Here is a 21580-nt window from a genome sequence, read left to right as displayed (position 1 = left end):
GGCCACAGTGATGTTCCACTTGTCCCTTCTGGGGCTGTCCCCCAGACTTTGTTGGTTATGTAGGAAAGAAATTCAGGATGCAGATTTTTTTTTCTTTCATGAATGAATGACTTAGTTTCAGCTGATCTATGTCACCGTGAATCAGAATCAACTCAACAGCAATGTGTTTGGCTTTGGTTTTTTTGGACCTAGGAAATCGCTTATCAACTACTTGTGAAGTGTTCTTGATCTCCCCCTCATTCCTGTAATTCAGGAGACTGCTGTCATTTTTCCAAAAAGGAAACTGAGGTCCGGGTATGGCCAAAAAGAGAGTGCTGGGGATGGGCTTTGTAGATTAGCCCCCAATAGCCCTGTGCTCCAGGGACTTCATGTCTGGGGACCAGGAAAGAGTGGGAGAGACAGGGGTTGAACATCAGGGACTGGTGCCTTTAGCACACTCCCTGGATTGGAAGGACCTTTGGTTTGGACCTACCAAGTTTTCTAGGACATGGGAAGTGTGGTCCTGGGGACAGGATGTGTCCCAGCACCTACAGAGTACATGGATGGGTGAATGGAGGGAGTGTGAGTATCTGTGAATCCATCCAATCACTTATCCATTTATTTCATTCTGCAGAACTTTACTGAACAGCTACTGTCCACTGGGCAGCCAAACAAGAGGCGGTAGTCCCTGCCTGCCAGGAGCTTATGATCTAATGAAAACACAGTCTAGTGAAGTCTATATTGTTGAAGATGTATCTGTGTGTGAATGTATGTGTTCACGAATGTGTGTTCCCACGTGTGAGAGACTGTATACATGTGAGGGCTTGTGTGGATGTAACCATACACAGGACGTCGTACATGTGAATGTGTTTGACTGTTGTGTCCACATGTGACGTGAGGGAGAGTGTGCGGAATGTGGAGATGCACATGTACGTTCAGGGTTCTCCATCCACCTAATGCGTGGAGCGTCTAGGTCCACACAGATGTTTGGGTTATGTGAGTGCATAGGCACAGAGCTTCAGAATGTATTTCTGTGTATTCTTGTGTTTTGTGTGCACACCTGTGACTCCTTCAAACCCTTCATTGGAAAATTCAAATGATGTCAGGGTGGACTCCGTCCTGAATTACCCCACTGCACTCCCTGACCCCCAGGCCACCAGCTATCCCTCTTTTCCCCCTAGACCTTTGCACCAAGAACCCCACACTCGGAAGGAAGAGAGAAGGGGAATGGGCCTGGAGATGAAGGGTGGGGTGGCAGTGGTCACTTTTGCTGATAACAGCTGGGTAGGGATCAAGGTACCAGGGAGAAGCCGAAGCCATAAACGGAGGAAGATGGGTAAGAGAGTGAACCCTGCGAAGGGCCACATCCGGAGAGGAACGGGAATCGCAGTGGGGACGCCCCGGCCTCTGGGCCCACAGCACCCGGGCCGGATGCGCAGCAGTACGGGCCAGGCACCGGGTACCTAGGCGGGCTGGTTAAGAGCCTCTGAGGGCTAGGGCGCGGAGACGCGGCAGCGGGGACCGCAGCACGCCCTCCCTTCCCCTCGGCTCCCCTCCCCAAGGCGGCGGGGCGGGCGGCCGCGGTTCCGGGGGTGGGAGGGCTGGGCGGGGAGGAGGCGGGGCCGCCGCACTGGCTTCACCCAGCCCCTCCCGCCGCAGCCAGAGCGAGCCGAGCAGCGGCCAGCTCTGGCGGGCGGCGGGAGCTGGAGCGCAGCGCAGCGCAGCCCTATTAGTCCGTGGAGTGGACTGAGCTGGAAGCTGAGAGCGGCCGCGGGAAACCGGCGATGGGGGCAGGTGCCACCGGCCGTGCCTTGGACGGGCCGCGCCTGCTGCTGCTGCTGCTGCTGCTGCTGCTGCTGCTCCTAGGGGTGAGTGCTAGCCGGAACCCTGAGGGGAGCCGGGCGCCGCCACCCTGGAGACAGAACAGAGCATTGGGATCCTAGACGCTGGGGTGTAGGGGGCGGGAGAGGGGCTCTGACGCCAGGATCCACGGAGGAGCGTCGGGGATTCTCGGAGCGCACACCCTAGGTTTTAGGGTAAACGTATGGGCAAGAGGGGAGCACGGATGCGGGTCCTCAGGTACCGCGGAGAGATGCGAGGAAAGCTGGGAGGGGTCTCTAGGCAGGTCTTGGGGCTTTCGGATCCCTGGGTTATTCAGAAGAGGGCGCTTGAATGCCGGAATCTTGAGGGGACTCCGGGGTCGTGGGACGGAACCAAGGCGAGAGGAGAGGGAATGGCACGGGGATTGGAGATGTGAGGGGCGAGGGACTGGGTCGGGGAGCCGCAGGCGAGGGGATGGAACAATGGCGGGAGGAGGTTGGAGGGACTGGAGGCAGAGGGGACCGGTCATCGGACAATGGGGACCGGCCAGACAATGAGGGGGAGGGGCGTCGAAGGGAGAGGTTCGGGAGCCGGAGGGCAGTCGAGGAGAGAGTATAGGTGGGTTAGGGACGGCAGAAAAGGGACGACGGCGAGGGGGGATAGAGAAGTGGAAGCAAAACGAAAGCGGATCGAGAAGGGGGTGCGGATCCTAAAGCTGTCGGGGGCCCCGCCTGCCCGCTGAGGGACAGTGGAACGAGGAGAGAGAGAAGAGGCACAGACACCGAGGACCCCTGGGGGCGGTTCCCGCGCCTCTCCCGCCCTCTTCCCCTTGGCCTCGCCCAGTCGGGGAGTTGCGGCTAGGGAGCGGGACTGAGAGCGGAGCGCCCACTTTGAGGGGCGAACCCGCTCCCCGGCTTCCCCACGGCCGGCGGGCTCCTCAGACGCGCGTGTGCTAGCGGTTTGAAGGAGCGCCGCGGTCCGGTATGGATGGAGCGGGCATCACTCGCTCAGGTCTGGCGGCGGCCTCGTCTCGGGATGAGATGCAGAAGGCTGGGGGGCACCGGGCTGGCGCCGTCCGGTTAGCGCACAGCCTCGGGTCGCGGCGGCGGGAGGTGGCCCGCAGGGGGCACTACGGCGCGGGGCATGTGCCCTCCGCAGCTGCGTCCGCGCGGAGGGCTGCGCGCCGCTCCTCCCCGCCCCACTCCCCACGCCGCCCCCACTAACTTACGCGACCCGAGCGGCGCGCCGGCCGCTCCTTTGGCTGCGAAGCCTCAGAGGGTCGGGATCCTGCCCGCGTTCCTTCCGGCGTTCTGTGTAACGCGTGGGATTCTGTCAGACCGTGACCGAAGGAACCGACACGGCAAAGGACGGCAGGTTCTCGTAGCGTCTAAGTCCTCCTGGTAGCTCTGACACAATTTTCAGGAGATGTGACCTAGTGGGTGGCCATGAACTGAGTGTTCGGGAAGGTTTGGCAATGGAGCAGGCGTCCTCACCGTTCTGACAATCTTCATCTCTCATCTGAGCATTGCGTCCCCAAATCCCCATTTTACAGATTAGGAAACTGTTTAAACGACGGAACCAAGATCCCACAAGCAAGCTGGTGTAGAGTCATAGCTAGACTCCCTCGCACTGCACCTGATTCCCATCTCGGTCCTTCCCCAGCCCCGATGGGCGCCCGGGTTCGTGATAGGAGCAGCGTGTTTGGGCTGGGTCGGGGATGCCACGATCCCCAGAGTCAGGCCGGCGATGGAATATGTGGGGGGGGGGTGCAGAGCCCCTATCTGGGCGCGGCCCCCATCCCTGAAACTCAGCCCCAGACCCCTGGAGCTGTCAGTACCTGTGGTTTACGTCCCCGGGCTTTGAGAGTGACTGCGGGCTTGTTTGCTGACTAACGCCGCCCGGCGGAGCGGCTTCTCAGCCCGGATTGGGGAAGGGAACTGGGCGGCCAGCAGTGCGGATCCGGCAGGGGCGGGAGGAGAGACTGTCCCCTGGTAGAGAAGAGGCGAGGAGAGACAGGAGATGGGCATGGGGGGCCTGGGGGCTCGGGGAGGTGGCCCCCGCGCAGAACCTGCCACCTGCAGCCCCGCGGCCCTCGCCTCCGCCCCGACGCCGGCGGCAGTGCCTGGGTCGGCTCTGCGCACCGCCGCGGTCCGACTTTCTTCCTGGGCCGCGGCGAGAGAGTGCTGAAACCAGAGCGCGTCCCGGCGGGCTGGCTGGCGGGCCGCGCCGGTAATGGAGGCACTTTGTCATTCAGACGTCTGTAACCGGAGCCTCTGGGCTGGCTAATGCGCCTAATAGGGATGTAGCTTGAGCAGCAAATGGGCGGGCAGGAGCGGCCGGGCTAGGGGGAGGTGGCTCCCGGAGGGAAGGCCCCCTACCCGGCTAGACCACCCCAGCCCATCCCAGTCCCGCGCCTAGCTTCTTCCCTGGGGGGCAGGAGAGCGGAGACGGAAATAATAAAATGTGTTGTGTGCCTACTGTGTGCCACGCACCGTCCTGGGTACTTTCTTTTGCGTTATGTAATCCTTATAAAGTCCCAGAAGAGTAAATCTAGTTATTCCCATTTTACAGTTGAGGAGGCTGGACCTCCCAGGCTTTTAGGCACGAGACTAGCTCTCCCAGTCAGTAAGTGGTGGCACCCTTGTTGGAACCCAGGATGCTTGGCTCGGAATCCTGTCTTTCCTCTGTGTGCGAATCTCTCCCTGCCCTCAGTACCTTCTAGATCACTGAGGAACTCATGACCCCGAATCCCTACTAGCACAGGAGATCAGATCTGTGTCCCAAGCTCTCGGCACCACATATTTGGAATCTGAGTCCCTTTGCCCTCACACAGAGCCCCTGGCCCAGCTCTGAAGTCTCCAAGCAGCATCATACTAGTAATTGGCTCGTGTCTCCCACCCCAAAACTCAACCTCTAAAGGGGGGAGCACGTGCCAGTGCCTTCCCTAGGTTTGCATGGAGCTCAAAAGACCCTCCAGATATTTGAAAATCCCTCCAACCCCATTGAGGTGTCGTCTATGGCGTCATTCACCTAAGGAAGCTTTGCTGAAGCTATCTGTTGTGAATGACTGGGATCCACCACACTGAAGCATTCATACAGTTCTTCTCAAATACTTTCAACTACTTTGATATGTTTTTCTATTTTGTTTAATTACAAGAAATTTAACATTCTTAGTAGTCAATGCATCTAATGTTCCCACTTAATTCCTTAAAAAGCCTTGGAAGTCTAAAAATGGCACACACAAAAAAAATGATTGCAAACAATCTCGAAAATGGAATGAAATCATTCTGTCAAATTTGAAATGAGTAACTGTAATAAAGACAAATGTTAGACAAATGTATCTATCATTTTGGTAAACTGATCATTTTGGATCTAATTTTGGAACAATTGACCTGAACCCTAGTCACCTACCCTGCTTCCCAAGACAGCCTGGCCTTGGACTGGGAGAAGCTGTGGCAAGGGCCGTCCATCCGGCCCATTGGATGTATGACCTCACTGGGCCTCAGTTTCCCCATCTGTCAGAGAGGGGATGAAAGAAGTCCCTCAAGTGTTTCCCCCTCAGCATCTCAGCCTGTCCCTCTCCCTCATGGTACTGTAAACTCCCTCCCCTTTAGTGATCAGGGACCATGTCTCATCGGAAACTCTCACGGCTCACTAAATAGTTGCTAGATTAGTGAACTTTTTAACAAGAGAAATTTCCCATCCTCCTTTGGTCCCATACCCACTTTAGACTCTTCCTGGTGGGTAACACTATCTTGATAGCTAACCTGCTCCCTGCACTTAGATGGTTTCCTGTCTTTGGAGATGGCTGAACCCTCCCCTTTCACTGCCTCCCACCCCGGGTCAGCTGCTCATTTTTCCTAAGACAAGACACTTATTTGATAACTAACATTTATAAAACCCTTACCATATACCAGACACATTTGCACAAGTTATTTCATTTAATTCTCACAGCAACCCTGTGAGGTATTATCGACCCAATGTTTTTAGTTGGGAAAACTGAGGTTTGGAGAAAGACATTTATTTATCTAGAGTAACATACTATTAAGTAGCAGACCTGGGAGTTTCTGAAATAGGGAAAATGAAAAAAGCACAGAAACACATGGTTACTAATAAGGTGCCCCAACTGCAAGTGCAAGACTTGGCAGAAGAGAGAGGACCGCGGGCTTCTGGGAAGAGGGGCTTGCACAAGGCTGCCACCCCACCCAGGAGTACTATAGATAGACTCCCTCTCTACTGACCTCAACTAACTGGGACACAGCCAAGAGCCACAAAGGAAGTAAGAAAGACCTTGGAGAAGAGAAAAGAGGGGTCCCAAGGTGTGTAAGCACCTTACTCAACTACACAGTTAATGCTTACAGCAACCCCATGAGGCAGGTACTGTCATTATTACCTACTGATGGGGAAACAAAGGCACAAAGAAGTCCAAAATCTGTCCCAGGTCACTCAGCTCATAAGTCATGAGCCAGGATTCAGAGCAACGGAGGCAGCTGAGGAGGGAGGCGCAAGAGCTCACACATTTTACTCAGAGAATTGCCGCCTCCTGGTTCAGATCCTTACACTCACTTTACACACTTTTCTACCAAGGCTAGTTGCCTGTTTCTCAAGATTCCTTTAGACTAAATCAATTAGAACGGTAGGGGAGGGCTGCTTCAGGTCACACTCTGGTAGCAGCAAGAATGGACAACGGAAACCCCGACAGGAAGGGAGGAGACAGAAACACTATAAAAAAGCTGACAGGGGACCTCAAACAGACCGAAGTGTGATCGTTTGGGATGAAGAATGTAAGCGCTTCACTGCATTGTAGCCCAGAATAAATAGTGAATCCCGAGTCACGGAGAAAACATGAAGGTATATTCTAGAGGCAGAGGAGGGTGCAGTAACCATGGTCACAATGAAAAACATTAGGGGATTAGAGGAGAAAACCCTTGACTCTCTGGAAACTCAACTGTCCAGAACGAGTCATTTCCCCCAGAGTTCTAGTTAGCTGAGGTCGTATAGTATTGTCGTGTTCTTAAATTCCAAAAATATATACGTTGGCTCCCTACTACGTGCCAGGTTCTGTGCCCGGTGCTAGGGTAACCACAGCCTCTGCTCTCAGGGAGCTGACAGTCTAGAAGGGTAGTCAATAAAGTATCAGCCTAGACAAGAAAGCATGTAACAGTTTCCAGTTAACAGTTGCTGCTGAGTTGATTTTGACTACCCTGCTAGACTGTCAGCTCCCTGAGGGCAGAGGCTGTGGTTACCCTAGCGCCTGGCACAGTACCTGGCACATAGTAGTGACCCAACATATACATTTATGGAATTTAAGAACACTACAATACGATATGACCTCAGCTAACTAGAACTCTGGGGAAATGACTCTTTCTGGATAGTTGAGTTTCCAGAGAGTCAAGGGTTTGCTCCTCATGGTGACCCCCTGTGTGTCAGAGTAGAACTATGGGTTTTCAATGGCTACTTTTTTAGAAATAGTTCACCAGGCCTTTCTTCCAAGGCATCTCTGGGTGGACTCTAATCTCCAGTCTTTTGGTTAGCAGCCAAGGGCGTGTGTTAACCATTTGTACCACCCAGGGTAACAGGGCAGCTCTGCCTAATTTGGGAGGGGTAGGGGCAACAGGACCACTTTCCCGAGGACGTGACATTTAAGCAGAGCCCTAAAGGACAAAAAGAAATCAGAACAGACCCCTCTGGAATCTTGCCTCCTGGGGGAAAGCCTGCATCTGGAACCCAGGAGGCTTCTGGTCTGCAGATGTTTCCAGCACTGTGTGCTGCTGCCACCTGGAAGGAGATGGTGCCAACATCCAACTTTCCTTCTTCTGGGCTACCTAGACCTTCCCCGCTGGTCTCATGAGGACCACAAAGCTGCCTCCAAGGCTGATCCAACCTGTCCATCCCCTGCCTCTTCTTTTCCCTCCCCACCAAACCCTGGTGAGACCTCAAGATATTTTAAAGGACTAGAGGGATGGGAGTATCTTGGCCATGATCTGGCCAATGTGGAAGCCTAAGAATGCCCAAAATGTCCTTGTAAAGCCCCGCTCTGGCTCCATGCCCCAAGAGCCCATACTCTGCATCAAACGGGGGCTGCGTGGTCTGGTATGAGTCTAGGAAAGCGGCTTTGGAGTTTTATTAGACAGTACGTTTTTTTTTTTTGAAAGAACAGAACTATAAAGCAAGCCTCCAGCAGCCCCTCCCCCCAGGGAATCTGGTGCTAAATTGTTCCGTCCCTGAGCAAAGATGCTTTAGCGGCAGGAATCTGACTCCCCTTTTCCCTGGTTCCAGCACTGTTCCCAGTGGCTGTGTAGGGGGCTGGGTAAGAGGGGAGGGCCAGTGGCTGGAAATCAAACCCTGGTGGAGCAGGGCTGCTGAGTGGTGAGAGCAGCCACTTCCTCATCATTGATAACAGGCATCTCTTTCTCCCTATCTTGGTGTCAGACTCTTGCTCATTGGCTGATCCTTTGCCCTGGCACAGAGCTGTCACCATGTCTATCTGTGTGGAGAGATGGAGACTCAGAGCAGAGGCGGGGCAGGCAGTAAGCCCCAGTGCAGGATCAAGATTTGAACCCAAGCCTCCACCCTCTGCCTTCTGCTCTTGGATACACCTCCCATTTGATATTTAACCTAGTGGAGTTAGAGACCTCGAGCAGGGCCCTGGTAGCCTTTGTGTGAGTTAGAAAAAGGCACCCCCTCTGGGCAGATGCGGCCCTGCAGTTGCGCAGCTTATCCAGTGGAGAATGGGTTGGATTTCAGCCCCTAGTCACCCCCTTGGCTGGGAGCCCTGGGCAAGCTGTAACCTGACCAACTGTTCATGATGTCCCTGCTCAAAGGCCTCTGCTGGGTCTCAGCCCCCCTCCCCCATGTGCTGTATCCTTGAGATTCCAGGAGTTGCTGTACCCCAAGATGAACTTTGCTGAATGAAGGTCAGCATCCAGAGCTCTGACCTCACACCCGCAGCAGCCTGCAGGGGCACACTGTCCCTCCACTATCTTTCTTCGCCACCAGCTTTGATGTATCTAATGCCTCCCTGGTGAGCTCATCCCAGCCCAGGTGGTTCCAATAGAAGGTATTAGAAGGAGGTGTCTGATCACTTGGAAGACATCCCCCTCCTTTCTCTAGACGGTCTGACCCTCTGATCTCCCCCAACTCCAGGTGTCCCTCGGCAGTGCCAAGGAAGCATGCCCCACAGGCCTGTACACCCACAGCGGCGAGTGCTGCAAAGCCTGCAACCTGGGTGAGGGCGTGGCCCAGCCCTGCGGAGCCAACCAGACTGTGTGTGAGCCCTGCCTGGACAGTGAGTACAGGGAGGCGAAGTGGGGGCAGGGGTAGGAGGGAAATAGGGGTTAGGGAGAATCATGCCCAGGGTCCCCTGACCACTACTGCATGGGCACCAGAAGGGGGTCAGTCCCAGTGCAGGAGGCAGAGGGGAGGAGCTGGGAATGGATGAAGGAAGTAAGCAAATGGAGGAGGGGGATCATGGGGGATGCCCCTTCCCAGCCCCAGGCAGAGAGGCCTGGTAGAAGAGTGTGGCCAGGCGGGAAGGAGTAGCTGATGCTAAGACCTGCTAAAAATATCATCTGCATTGCAAAATCAATGGCTGCCACTTACCCTCTGTGTGTTTGGGGGAGGAGGATCAAATCCTGGCTGCCCTGGAGACTGACCTTGGGGGATCCTAGAGAGGGTGTGGCTGCCCCTCCCCGCTGGCCAACTGTTCTCCAGCTTTGACCAAGGAAGCAAAGCTTTGGCGGAAGCAGCAGGGATGGGGCTTGGAGCACTCTCAGGGTGCTGAGGTGCTATCAGGTGGAGAGGGGAGAGGGGAGCCATGGCCATTCCTGCCCAGTTTTCCCTCAAAAGGGGAGAGAAGCCCATCTTCCAGGTGGATGAGGGAGGCAGGAGGATGGCAGCTCTGGCCTCCTGCCCCAGTCTTGTATGGGGTCTGAATTCTGTGCGTTTTGAGTCAGGAGCCTCTGTCCCTGTGGGATGCCCCCAGTCCTCAGTTGCTACCTTCAGACTGTGGGCTCAGCACCCTCTTCCTGAAGCTTCCCAGAAACCTTTCCTCACTGCTGACAGTCAGGTCCTGCCTTCCACCTGGCACTCAATGCCCACCTCGGTTTTCCTGCTGTGCCTGTAATCTTGTAACCCCATCCATCTCCTCCTTCAGCAGAGGCGGGCCTGGGCAGGGAGGTTCTGCCACCTTGCCATCCAGCCACCAGCCCTGGCCCTGGCTTGGTCAACTGTCAGTACCCTGGAGCCTCTGCAGTCAGCCTCTCTCATTTCATAGACTGCAGCCCACCTCCCTGGAACTTTAATCTGTCTGAAGGGTCTGAGGTGGCGGGTGGAGCAGCCCCAGAGTGGGGAGTGCCAGCATCTCTGGGGAAGGGGGGCGGAGACAGGAGCAGCATCAGGAGCAGCAGCTCAAAGGCCCAAGCAGGACTCCTTCCTCCCTCCGCCCCCCACCTCGCCCCAGCTGCGTTAACAGACCACCTTTACGAGCTCACTTTATGGGATAGAGACCCCAGCGGACTTCCCTCCATCCTCAAAACGTTTCCACAAGGAAACCCATTAAGCTCCTGCCTTTATTCTCTGCCAAAAAAGACCACATTTTTCACACCCCCTAAAACCCCCTCCCAGGAGTTTGCTGCTAATTTTCTGGATTTTCCCATGGGCAGGGCTCCACCTTTCCCTCCAAGTGTGACCAGACCCATCCCCCTGCCCACACCATGGCAGCCAGATAGGACACTCTCTTTGAATAGATTGGACACCCTGCCTCAGCTTTTTGTGTCTGCAAGTCCTCTCTGCTGGCTGCTGAAATGCCCTCCGCCCTCCCTGCTCTGCCTGGCGCCTGATGCCGCTCTGCTCGTCTCCCAACCCTGGGCCGTCACCACCGGAACCATGCGCCAGCGCAGACAGCCTCATGCACAAACCTGGCCTCAGCCCAGCTTAACAGCAGCTCCACCCTGAGCTCCCGGAACTGGAGATCACGGGATGTGAGAAAGAAACAGGGGTGTGTCGCAGTGCCTGTAGGACTGGAGGCTCCCTGAGGGAAGGGGATGCATCTCCCCCATCTGACCGGGCATTGGTTGAAGACAGAAGCTGTACTGCCTCCATCAGAATGGGGAGCCCGAAAGCCGGGGCTGTCTCCTCCCTCAGCTGGGCACTAAGTGCTGGGGCTGCCCATGGTGCCCAACCTTTATAGAATCCCTGCTATGTACCAAGTGCTTTACACGCCACGTTTCATTTCTTCCTCACCACAACCCTGTGTGTGGAGATATTATTCCCTACTTTACAGATAAAGAAAATGAAGTTCAGAGAGGTTAAGTAAACAGAGTCACACAGCTAAGTGATGAAACCAGGTCTGAATCCAGATCTGCCTGCTCATTAGGAAGAGAAACACAGGGGTCCCTCTGCAGAACTGACTGGGGAACCTGAAGTCTCCCTCCAGGTCCTTCTCCCTCTGTCTTTTCTTCTGTTCCCCCTAATTTCTGCCCCTTTCATGTCTCTCAAGCTTTTCCTTCTTTGTTCCCCCAAGTTAACACAAGATACAGATCTGTGCTCCATCTGGTCTCTCGATGCCTTTAGAGAATGTTGAGATTGGACTCCACAGCAGGCCTTGATTTGTCTCCAATGGGACCCTAGTCTCTACTTCTGTTTCCACATTCTGAGCAACTCCTCCTCTGGTTCTCAAGTTCCTAAATCCACGCTCTTCCTTCCCTTGGAGCAAGGATGTGTCCTCTCTAGCTCAGACTGGTGCGAAAGGAGTTCTCCACCCTGGGCTGGAAGGGGTGAAGATCTGGCTCTGCGTCTCCCCGCTCCCTGCACAGGAGGCCAGGACCATGACACCCCCCTCCCTCCTCTTTTCGGGAGCTCACATGTCTTAAGACAGCATGAGTCAAAAGTTAGCTTGGAAATCTCCTTTATGCCAGTTGAAAGGGCAGAGGGCTGTATATGCAAGTACTTCTTGCTTTCTAGCTTCAGTCTCTCCTGCTGCACTTGAACTTTCCTGCCTGGAGTTCAATCTCCACCCTCAAAAGCCAAGCCCTTCAGCAGCTTGGGGTAGCTCCATGGGTGGGAAGTTCTGCCATCGAACCCATTCAGGCCACACCTGAACCGTCACCTCTGCAGGAGGAACGGAAGGGCAGCTGAGGTGGGAAGGCTCCCTGATGGAAGGCTGGGTTCACAGCCCAGCTCTGGCCTGCAGGGAGGGCTGGGTGGGAACCACGCTCAGATTATTCCCTAATCATGCTGGGAGCAAGAGTACAGGGGTGGGAACTCTCTAAGGGAATTTGCTGGAAAATTTACCGGCACCATCTGGGCTACCCAGCAGGAGCCTGGGGCTGGCCTCCCAGACTCCTTCCGTCCCCCGCCCCACCCCAAACCCCAGGCGGCTGTCACGGGAGTCAAGGGCCCTAGGGCAGAGGGTGGGAGTCAGTGAAGGGGGAGGAGGAGAAGGGGGGGGCTCCAACCCCTGCGAGGGCTCACTAGCGTCCCGGTAGAGGTGCCCAATGGGCAGGTGGCTAAACTGTGGGCCCTGCTGCTTCCTCACCTGTCCCTCTGCCCTCAGGCGTGACGTTCTCTGACGTGGTGAGCGCCACGGAGCCGTGCAAGCCGTGCACCGAGTGCGTGGGCCTGCAGAGCATGTCGGCGCCATGCGTGGAGGCAGACGACGCTGTGTGCCGCTGCGCCTACGGCTATTACCAGGACGAGACGACAGGTCGCTGCGAGGCGTGCCAAGTGTGCGAGGCGGGCTCGGGCCTCGTGTACTCGTGCCAGGACAAGCAGAACACCGTGTGCGAAGAGTGCCCCGATGGCACGTACTCTGACGAGGCCAACCACGTGGACCCGTGCCTGCCCTGCACCGTGTGCGAGGACACCGAGCGCCAGCTGCGGGAGTGCACGCGCTGGGCGGACGCCGCGTGCGAGGGTGAGCGCGGCTGGGGCGGACCCCAAGCGCAGCGGGGGCTGGAGCTGTGCAGAGGGGCGCCGCCTGGGCGTGGAGAAGTGTCCTGCCTGGGCCAGGAAGCAGCCTTCCTGAGCCTCAGCCTGTTCCTGGGTCACCTCAGGAAGGCGGTAGTTCCTGATGCTTTAGTCACCAAAGGCCCCCTTTCATTATTTCCTTCTTTGGGCTAAGTCTTTCCAAGACCATTATCATCCTCCCAGGCTGCAGTTACTACATTGTAGCTGGTCTTCCAGGACTTTATTCATCTCTGGCTGCCAGCTAGCCATTGGATGGGCAGGTGATATGCAGCTCCAAGGTGGCCACCACGGCCTGGGGTATTTCTGGTCAGAGGAGGACATGTTGGATCCTTGAAGCAGGCTTTCTGAACTGGGAAAGGTGCTTGAGGACCCTCGGGAAATGGACCTTTCAGCTCTGAGGCCTGGTCTAGGTGCCTGGTGATTTATGGCTCTGTGACTCACCCACCCTCTGGGACCTGAGATGGAGTCCATAGGAGTGACATTACGAAGGTCTGTCTTCTTTCTGAACCTCAGTTTCCTCACCGGTCACACGGTTGTCCCACTTCAGTGTTTGGCATCTGGGGGAGGGGTAGACAGTCATTGTTACAATTTAGTGAAAGATGAGGTTGGGCACAGAACCACAAAGGAGGTGGCTGGGAGGAGGGACTTTGGGGGCAGATGAAGAAGGGGAGACCAGAGAACAGGGCAGGGTACACACAGAGGGCTCTCAGGTCCTAGTCTCTGCTTCTGTTTCCACGTTCTGAGCAATGCCCCCTTCTTTGCCTTTTGGGGCTGGGTGTGCTGGGGTGGGGCAGTTCCTGGGCTGGCGTGGGGGAAAGAAGCACCATGGGACGGTGCCAGAGCAGAACTGTTTTGGTCTTTGGTGATATCTGTCCCAGGGAACGTGGGCGGGCTTTCCCACTGCAGGGAGAGCTTGGCAGTGCCTTCATTTTCTGTCACCTTTTGTCCATCACCCATTTGGCTATTTCCCTTTGGGGACCTAGCCCTCAGGGAGCTCAGTGTGAGAAGGCAACACAGCCTCTGCCTTTGGGCAGCCGCAGCTCCAGCACTTAGTGCCCAGCTGAGGGAGGAGACAGCCCCGGCTTTGGGGCTCCCCATTCTGATGGAAGCAGTACAGCTTCTGTCTTCAACCAATGCCTGGTCAGATGGGGGAGATGCATCCCCTTCCCTCAGGGAGCCTCCAGTCCTACAGGCACTGCGACACACCCCTGTTTCTTTCTCACATCCCGTGATCTCCAGTTCCGGGAGCTCAGGGTGGAGCTGCTGTTGAGCTGGGCTGAGGCCAGGTTTGTGTGTGAGGCTGTCTGCACTGGCGCATGGTTCCGGTGGTGACGGCCCAGGGTTGGGAGACGAGCAGAGCGGCATCAGGTACCAGGCAGAGCAGGGAGGGCGGAGGGCATTTCAGCAGCCAGGCAGCAGGCAGGCGGGCAGGCAGCATGGTTCCATGGACAAGTCTGGACCAGCCGGTGTGGGGACCAGCCGGTCAGGGGTGCGGTTAAAACAAAGAAAGGTTGCAGCTGGGGGAGGGGCAGGCTCTGCGTTTTGGGGTGCTCACAGATTGCTTCCAAATACCACCCCTCTTTTCCAGCTACTCTGAGGGAGGAGGTGACCCCTGAGGGGTGTGTTTATCCCTGTCCCTGTTCCCCTTTCAGGTCCAGCCTCAAAAGTATTAAATGTCAGCTCTAGGGCAGAGGGACCTTTTCAGGAAATGGAATTGGATTCTTGGTTTGGTTGCTCCCCCACACCCCACCCAACTCCCAGTGCACCATTTTTTTCCTGCATATACATTTCTGCTGTCAACATGGTGACTCACCCACCCTCAGGGCAGAAGGGCCACCCCTTGCCCCAGTGAAATGTGGGTTGAGGACGGGTAACCTGGTCCCTCCTTCCACCCCCAAGCCTGACATCTCCTATTCCGGAAACGGCTGTCAGGATTGGCCACGGGCTTAACAGGTTGGAATGCTGGTGGACATGGCCACATCTGGATCTCATCCCCGCCCCGCTATCAGAGGAGATTGGAGCTATGAAGAGAGAGCGCCCTGGACAGTGCTGTCTTCAGTCTCCCTATAACTTACCGCCTTGTCTCGGCCCTGCCCCACTGCTTTCGAGTCTCTATCATGGCCTGATTCAGACATCTCCCCTCACACACATGGATCTTCAGCCTTGGGCTGCCCCGCCAGCTTGCTCAGTCCCCTAGTAGAGAAGGGAAGACCCTCCGCAGTCCAGCACCCTTTCTGGGGCTGCCAGAGGACAGAGCTGTGTCCCTCTACTTCCCACCCACTCCATCCACCTCCTCCCAGGTCTGAGATGGAGGAGGGGTGAGATGGGGCTTCAGACTGCAGGCCCCTCCCCACTGCCAGCCAGATGGATTCCAGATTCACATCTGGGGGCCTTACCCTTCAGAAGGTGCTGAAAAGGGGGGCCTTTGAAGCGTCTTCATCCTAAGCTGAGGAGGCCCAGCAGAGAGGTGGGCAGCTTTGACTCCAACATGGGTGGGCAAACTGGGGGCTGGCCAGAAGTGAGCTGGCGAGCACCGTGCCCTTCTCTTTACCCTGTTGGCATGTCCTGTCTGCTTCCCCTCCCTGCCCCAGGTGTGGGAAGCGAGGATGGATGGAGTGGGCAGCTTTGCCTAAACAGGTACCCCCAGGCCATCTGGGCCCCACAACCCCTGGCACTGCCCCCAGCTGGGTGGCAGAATGGAAAATCCCGCCCACTGGCGCCAGGAGGTGCCGGGTCCCCTGCCAGGTAGGCTGGCAATGCCCAGCTGGCATGAGAAGACCTAGATGGGTGGCCAGGCACAGTCTCCATCCCCTTGAGGCAGCGGGCAGGACCTACTTTGTAGGTTCTCTCTCCACCTGCAGTCTGCTCCCTGCCCAGGAGGGTTCAGTCTGCCCAGCATGACCTTCTTTGGGTGGTGAGCAGATTTAGGGCCAGGCAAGCCAGGAAAACAGAGTTTGACCCCTGTCCAAGAACTGGCTGGAGGGAAGTAAGCCAGCTGGGAACTCCCCCTCCCCCACCCCATCCTACCCAAGCCTAGAGTCTGGAACATCAGAGATAGGAAGGGAGGGTGCCAGCTCTCGGAGAGGTGGGGCGGGAGCAGGTACCTCTTTGACCAGATATGAGTCTCCCCCATCCTTCTTTAAAAGGTGACTGGGGTCATATAGGGCAACGTGGGGCCAGAGAGGTTTTGACACTTCCCAGAATGAAGCCAGCCTGATGCTTTCCCGTGGCCCTCCCTCTCTTCTCTGTGTGTTCCCCTCCATGCCAGGCTTCTGGGTACCCAGGGAAGCAGAATAGAATTCTAGGGAGACAGCTATGCCCAAGGTAGAAGAGAGTTTACAGACCATCTCTCTTAATATTCCCATTCTATAGATGGGGAAATTGAGGCCCTGAGAGGAGAAGTCACACAGCAAATCAGTGACAGAGCTGAAGTGGACCCAGTTCCTCTGACTCCCAGGCCCTTACTCTTCTCCATCATGACATCATACGCACAATCCCCGCCCTCACCCCTGTCACATAACAGCTAGGCATACAAGCACTTGGAACCAGGGATAGGGGCTCAGAAGAAGCACTGGAGTGAATCATGCCATAGGCAGAGGGGCCTGTAGGGTGAAGTAGGACCTCACTCCTGTAGCTCTTTCTTCTAGAGATCCCTGGCCGTTGGATTACACGGGCCACACCCCCAGAGGGTTCAGACAGCCCAGCCCCCAGCACCCAGGAGCCCGAGGGACCTCCGGAGCTAGACGTCGTAGCCAGCACTGTGGCAGATGTGGTGACCACAGTGATGGGCAGCTCCCAGCCCGTGGTGACCAGAGGCACCGCCGACAACCTCATTCCCGTCTATTGCTCCATCCTGGCCGCTGTGGTTGTGGGTCTCGTGGCCTATATTGCCTTTAAGAGGTGAGAGGGGGCATGGGGGACAGAGAATGGGGACATTTGCCCTCAAGGAAAACTTTGCTCTGACCTTGACGTGAAAACACACGCACCCTTTTAACTCAACCCCAAACCAAGTTCATCCTCGCTAACTATCAGTTGCCCCACTCTAGGGCATGGCGGGTCAGCAGGAGGTGAGGGAAGGGGAGGATCCTGTCCCGGCTCTACCACCTCCCCATTCCCAGGCTGCTCCCCTCTCTGACCTCCCCAACTGCATGCAGACAGAGCTGCCTGTGCCCTCATCCCCTGGCACCCTATTCACCCACACAGTTACCTATGTGTACATGTCACATGGGATCCCATGACACCCACATCCAGGAACCCAGGACCTGCAAGAACACCTGGAGGGCATTTTAAAATTTTAAATGCACTTTTCATTCTTTAAAAAAATCATCAAAGTAATACATGCTTGTTGGGGAAAATGCAAACAAGACCAGTGTCAGTAAAGCAAAAAGTAAAAGTCCCCTTTATCTCTCCAAATCCTACCCCTCTCTTCACTGGAATCTGTTTAGAATGAATCCTTCCCAACTATTTTCTGGGCATTTATAAACACACACATATAAAATGTTTTATAGTTATACATAAACACAGGTTTTTTTGTTTTTTTTTAAAAAATCAGTGAAATCGTACTGTACATATTATATAATTTACTTTTTCACTTGCTCTCCCTTGGGAGAGCTTTTCTTGGGACATATAGATTATCTGATTATTTGTAACCACTCATTTAATAATATGGATGGATCATAATTTATGTAACCAGTCCCCGATTGCTGAACATTTGGTATGCTTTCAGCTTTTTGTTATTGCTTATAACAGCAGCGGAAATCCTTGTATATATCCCTGCACACATGTGGAAGCATTTTAGAAGGGTAGATTGTGAAAAGTAGAATTCCTAGGAAGTCATTTATTCATGCACCATTTATTCCATAAACATTTATTTGACGGCCTTTGGTGCGCACCAAGCCCTGAGTCACTTCTGCCCTCACAGAGCTGTGTGTGTAGGCTGGGATGAATATGTAAAGAAGGAAGAACTGTAGATACTATGGTTGGGGTCATAATTGGCACCTACCGTCCCCCTGACCCCCACCCATCAGAGCAAATAGCTTGGCCGCACTGGCCAGTGAGGCCCCTCACCCCTGAGACTGGCCTATCCTCTGGCCCCAGGTGGAACAGCTGCAAGCAGAACAAGCAAGGAGCCAACAGTCGGCCGGTGAACCAGACGCCCCCACCCGAGGGTGAAAAACTCCACAGCGACAGCGGCATCTCTGTGGACAGCCAGAGCCTACATGACCAGCAGCCCCACACGCAGACGGCCGCAGGCCAGGGTGAGGAGCAAGGGTGGACAGGGGAGCTGAGGCAGGGAGAATAGGAGTGACTAAGATTAGACTGTACGCAGGACTGCCAGAGGGGCTGGCTAATGGAGGCCATGGTGTGGAGGGATGGGAGAAGCCAGGTGAGGCTAATGGATAGGAGGGTCCTTCCGATGGGCTGAGTTGGGAAGTAGAGGCTTTTACAAGTTGGAGCATCGAGACTCATCAAGCTAATTGTCCCCCCTGGGGGCTAATTACCCCCAAAAGTGGCTGCAATTAGCCTCCTGCCCTGGGCTTCTGGGGAATAAGTAGTTAATTATGCACCCTAATCAGTGGCCCGTAGCCTGGCTCCAGGACACTTGCTGCAATTGAGTCTGGAACTAAAGAGCCCCGACTCCTTCTAGTCGGCCTTGATTAATTGCTAGGGTGAGATTGGGGGCGGGAGGGGCGGGTAGGCAGAGCTGGAGATATGAATGTATGAATGAGGAGGGGGACAATGGGTCAGCATCCCCTGGCCCCTCACAGCCCTGCCCCCAATCCCTCTGCCTCTAGACCCTCCCCAGATTGGGAGAAGAAATGCCTTGGGCCTTTTAGGGTCTTACCCCAGGCTCCCACCCCCACTATGGTTGGGGACCCAGTGGGGGCATGGCAGGGGGTAGGGTCTGACTCCCTCTGGGTTCCTAACAGCCCTCAAGGGTGATGGAGGCCTCTACAGCAGCCTGCCCCCAGCCAAGCGAGAGGAGGTGGAGAAGCTGCTCAACGGCTCTGCGGGGGATACCTGGAGGAACCTGGCGGGCGAGCTGGGCTACCAGCCCGAGCACATAGACTCCTTCACCCATGAGGCCTGCCCTGTCCGTGCCCTGCTTACCAGCTGGGCTGCCCAAGACAGCGCAACGCTCGACGCTCTCCTGGCTGCCCTGCGCCGCATCCAGCGAGCCGACATTGTTGAGAGCCTGTGCAGCGAGTCCACGGCCACATCCCCCGTGTGAGCCGACCAGAGCCCCTACCCTGTCCCCACATTCCGATGACTGATGCTGCAGCCATCCCCCCATGGAGCCCGCCCCAGGCAGGTGACCGCCAGAGCCGAGCACCACTTGGCACGGCCTGGAGCTCAGGCCCCCACAGCCCTGTTGCTGCTCCCCGTGAGGCCCCTTTGCTTCTGGCTGAACTCCCTCTCCAGCAAAAGAAGTGCCCTGCCGCCTCCCCCATGCCCACCCTGCCCCAACACCGCCTCAGGCCTTCTACTCCCTTCTCTCCACTTGCCTAGGTGGGCCAGCCTCCCCCCGTCCTAGCCGGTGTCGTATCTGGGGCTGACATACACCAGTAATGGTATTGCGCTGGTGACAGGGCCCTGGAGACTCAGGGAGAGGCCCAGAAGCCAGAGCCGTGGACTCTACACTGTGAACTTGGAGAGAGGGCCTAAACACTTCCTCAGCCTCCTCGTCCCTCCTCTTTGGCCTGAGCAGAAGAGGCTCCGAGGCCCCTCAGAGCTGGAGGCTTTTGAAATCTAGTCCACCCCCCTCATTTTATGTACAGGGCAGTGACATCCAGAGAAAGGCAGTGACTTTCCTAAAGTCACCCAGCAATGCAGAAGCTGAGGGTGGGCTGGCACCCTCCTCTCTGAAGGCTGCGGGAGAGGGCCAGGTGATCCTCTGGGAAATGTGTCTAAGCCCAGTGGACTCGGCCTAGATCATTAATCCATCATGATCTGATTAAGGTTTGGGGTTTGTGGAATGGGGTGCTGCTCCCCTCTAGGCATGTCAATATGGCACTGGGGTCAGAGAAAGGGTCAGTGTGGCCCCAGTCTGTTAGTGCCCTCAGCTCTGGACGAGACCCAAAACCAACAAGGGCAGCATCTTCCCCTAGAATCAACCCTGGGGGTCAGGGACTAAGGCCCCCCCCACCCCCACAGTTCCCTGCAAAACACACACACACACACACACACACACACACACACACACACACACACACACACACACACACACACACACACGGAGTGAGAAATCTTGCTTTCCTCCACCAGTTCCTTCTCTTGGGCTGCGACCGGATACTTCCCCGGGGCAGCGGCCAGAGAAGCAAGGGAGGGAATTGAGCTCTGTTCTCGGTCTTCCTGCACCCCCGGGTTTGGCAGGCCAAGGACTGCTGAGGCTGGAGCTGGCGTCTTCCAAGGACCTGCACATGAAGGAATGCCCCCCACCCCCACCCCCACCACTTCCCTGCGTGCATGGATTGACTGGGCTCAGAGGGCTCATCTGTGTTGCACTGAAGAAAAGCGGACCGGTGTGAGAACGCAGCAAGAAGGAACTGTGTCAGACTGGTCCATCAAGTTTAGAGGACCTTGCAAAGGACTGTTTCTCCCTAGCTTGGTGCCAGAAAGGGGCCGCGAGGTCTCAGTGGCTTTTCCACCCCTCCCTGGCTTGTTCTGTTTTGCTTGATGTTGGAATGAGTGTGGCTCCCCCTCTATTTAGCATGAAAAGAGCCTCGGGCAGGGTGTGGGCTGACAACCACCCCTCCCCTACCCAGGGTTCTCCCAACCCTGTATAAGGGACTAGGAGCATTGTACGTAGATGGCTTTTCTTTGACCTCAATCTGACGGGAGGAGGAAACTCACCTGCTGGCCCCTCACCTGTGGACCTGGGAGTGGGACAGAGTCTGAGTCTATTTATTTTCTTCCCCAGCCTTTGGCGAGGCTGGGGAGGGGGCCATGGCGGAGGGTGGCAGGTATGTTTTAGCATGTGTTTGGTTCTGGAGCCCCTTCTGTCTCCCTTTGGACTGCAGTGGAACCCTTTTGGCCCCCAGCTGGGGGCTGCAAGCTCCAGGCCCCTTGTCACCTCCCTGTCATGTCCCCTTGCATCCTGTGTAATCATTTCTCAGGCGCTCCTGAAACCTACACATAAAGCGTAAATGATGAACATTAAATAGCAAAGAAAGAAAAATCGTGCAAAGAGATTTTCTGGAAATACAAGTGGTTTGAGTGTATTTAGGGGTGTGGTGGGGCAGGGAAGGAGCCCTGGTGGCAGAGTGGTTAAGCGCTCGGCTGCTAACTGAAAGGTTGGTGGCTTGAACCCACCAGCTGTTGCACAGGAGAAAAGACCTGGCAATATGCTCCCGTAAAGATTACAGCCTAGGAAACCCTATGGGGCAGTTCTACTCTATCCTAAAGGGTCACTATGGTCAGAATCAGCTCAACAGCCATGGATTTTGGTTTGGTGGGGCAGGGACCCAGCTATAATTTCCAACTCAGTGAGTTTCTGTCTTATTTTTTCCCTACAAAAGGAGAAAGTTTTAACAGAAATCCAGAAAGTTCACATATATAGACATAGTGTTAATTTAAGTGGGATGGGAGAAGGAGTGGGGGCCCTTTGCCCCAAATCGGGGAGAGGGAAAGTGAAAATGGCCATGCAGGAAGCAGGCCAGTTGTGAACTTGACCAGATGTCAGAAGTGAAACTGACCACGGGGTGCCAGGGGCTTGCTAGGAGGGCCAGGTCACAACCTAGAGGCTCCCAGCCACCCACATGGCCTGCGATACATACGCGCACACACACACACACACACACACACACACACA

General features: G+C 55.6%; 1 protein-coding gene across 2 annotated transcripts; it reads left to right on the top strand.

Moving 5' to 3' along the window:
* The first annotated feature begins 1640 nt into the window (after window positions 1-1640).
* NGFR (nerve growth factor receptor) lies at window positions 1641-19343 on the top strand. 2 transcript variants are annotated; one of them, XM_004377961.1, is made up of 6 exons: window positions 1641-1847; window positions 8947-9088; window positions 12356-12715; window positions 16416-16668; window positions 17866-18026; window positions 18699-19000. In XM_004377961.1, exons 1-6 carry the CDS (start codon window positions 1764-1766, stop codon window positions 18998-19000), a joined length of 1302 nt encoding a protein of 433 aa, XP_004378018.1. In that variant the 5' UTR covers window positions 1641-1763. The 2 variants fall into 2 exon arrangements, with proteins under 2 accessions (XP_004378018.1, XP_004378017.1); XM_004377960.1 differs by lacking the exon at window positions 1641-1847 and adding an exon at window positions 3823-3972 and having other exon boundaries at window positions 18699-19343.
* Window positions 19344-21580: the final 2237 nt, after the last annotated feature.

Source organism: Trichechus manatus, unplaced genomic scaffold (genome assembly GCF_000243295.1).
Source record: "Trichechus manatus latirostris isolate Lorelei unplaced genomic scaffold, TriManLat1.0 scaffold00054, whole genome shotgun sequence".
NCBI lineage: Eukaryota > Metazoa > Chordata > Mammalia > Sirenia > Trichechidae > Trichechus > Trichechus manatus.
The sequence above is the reverse complement of the archived record's forward strand: the minus strand, read 5'-3'. Positions and strand labels throughout refer to the sequence as shown.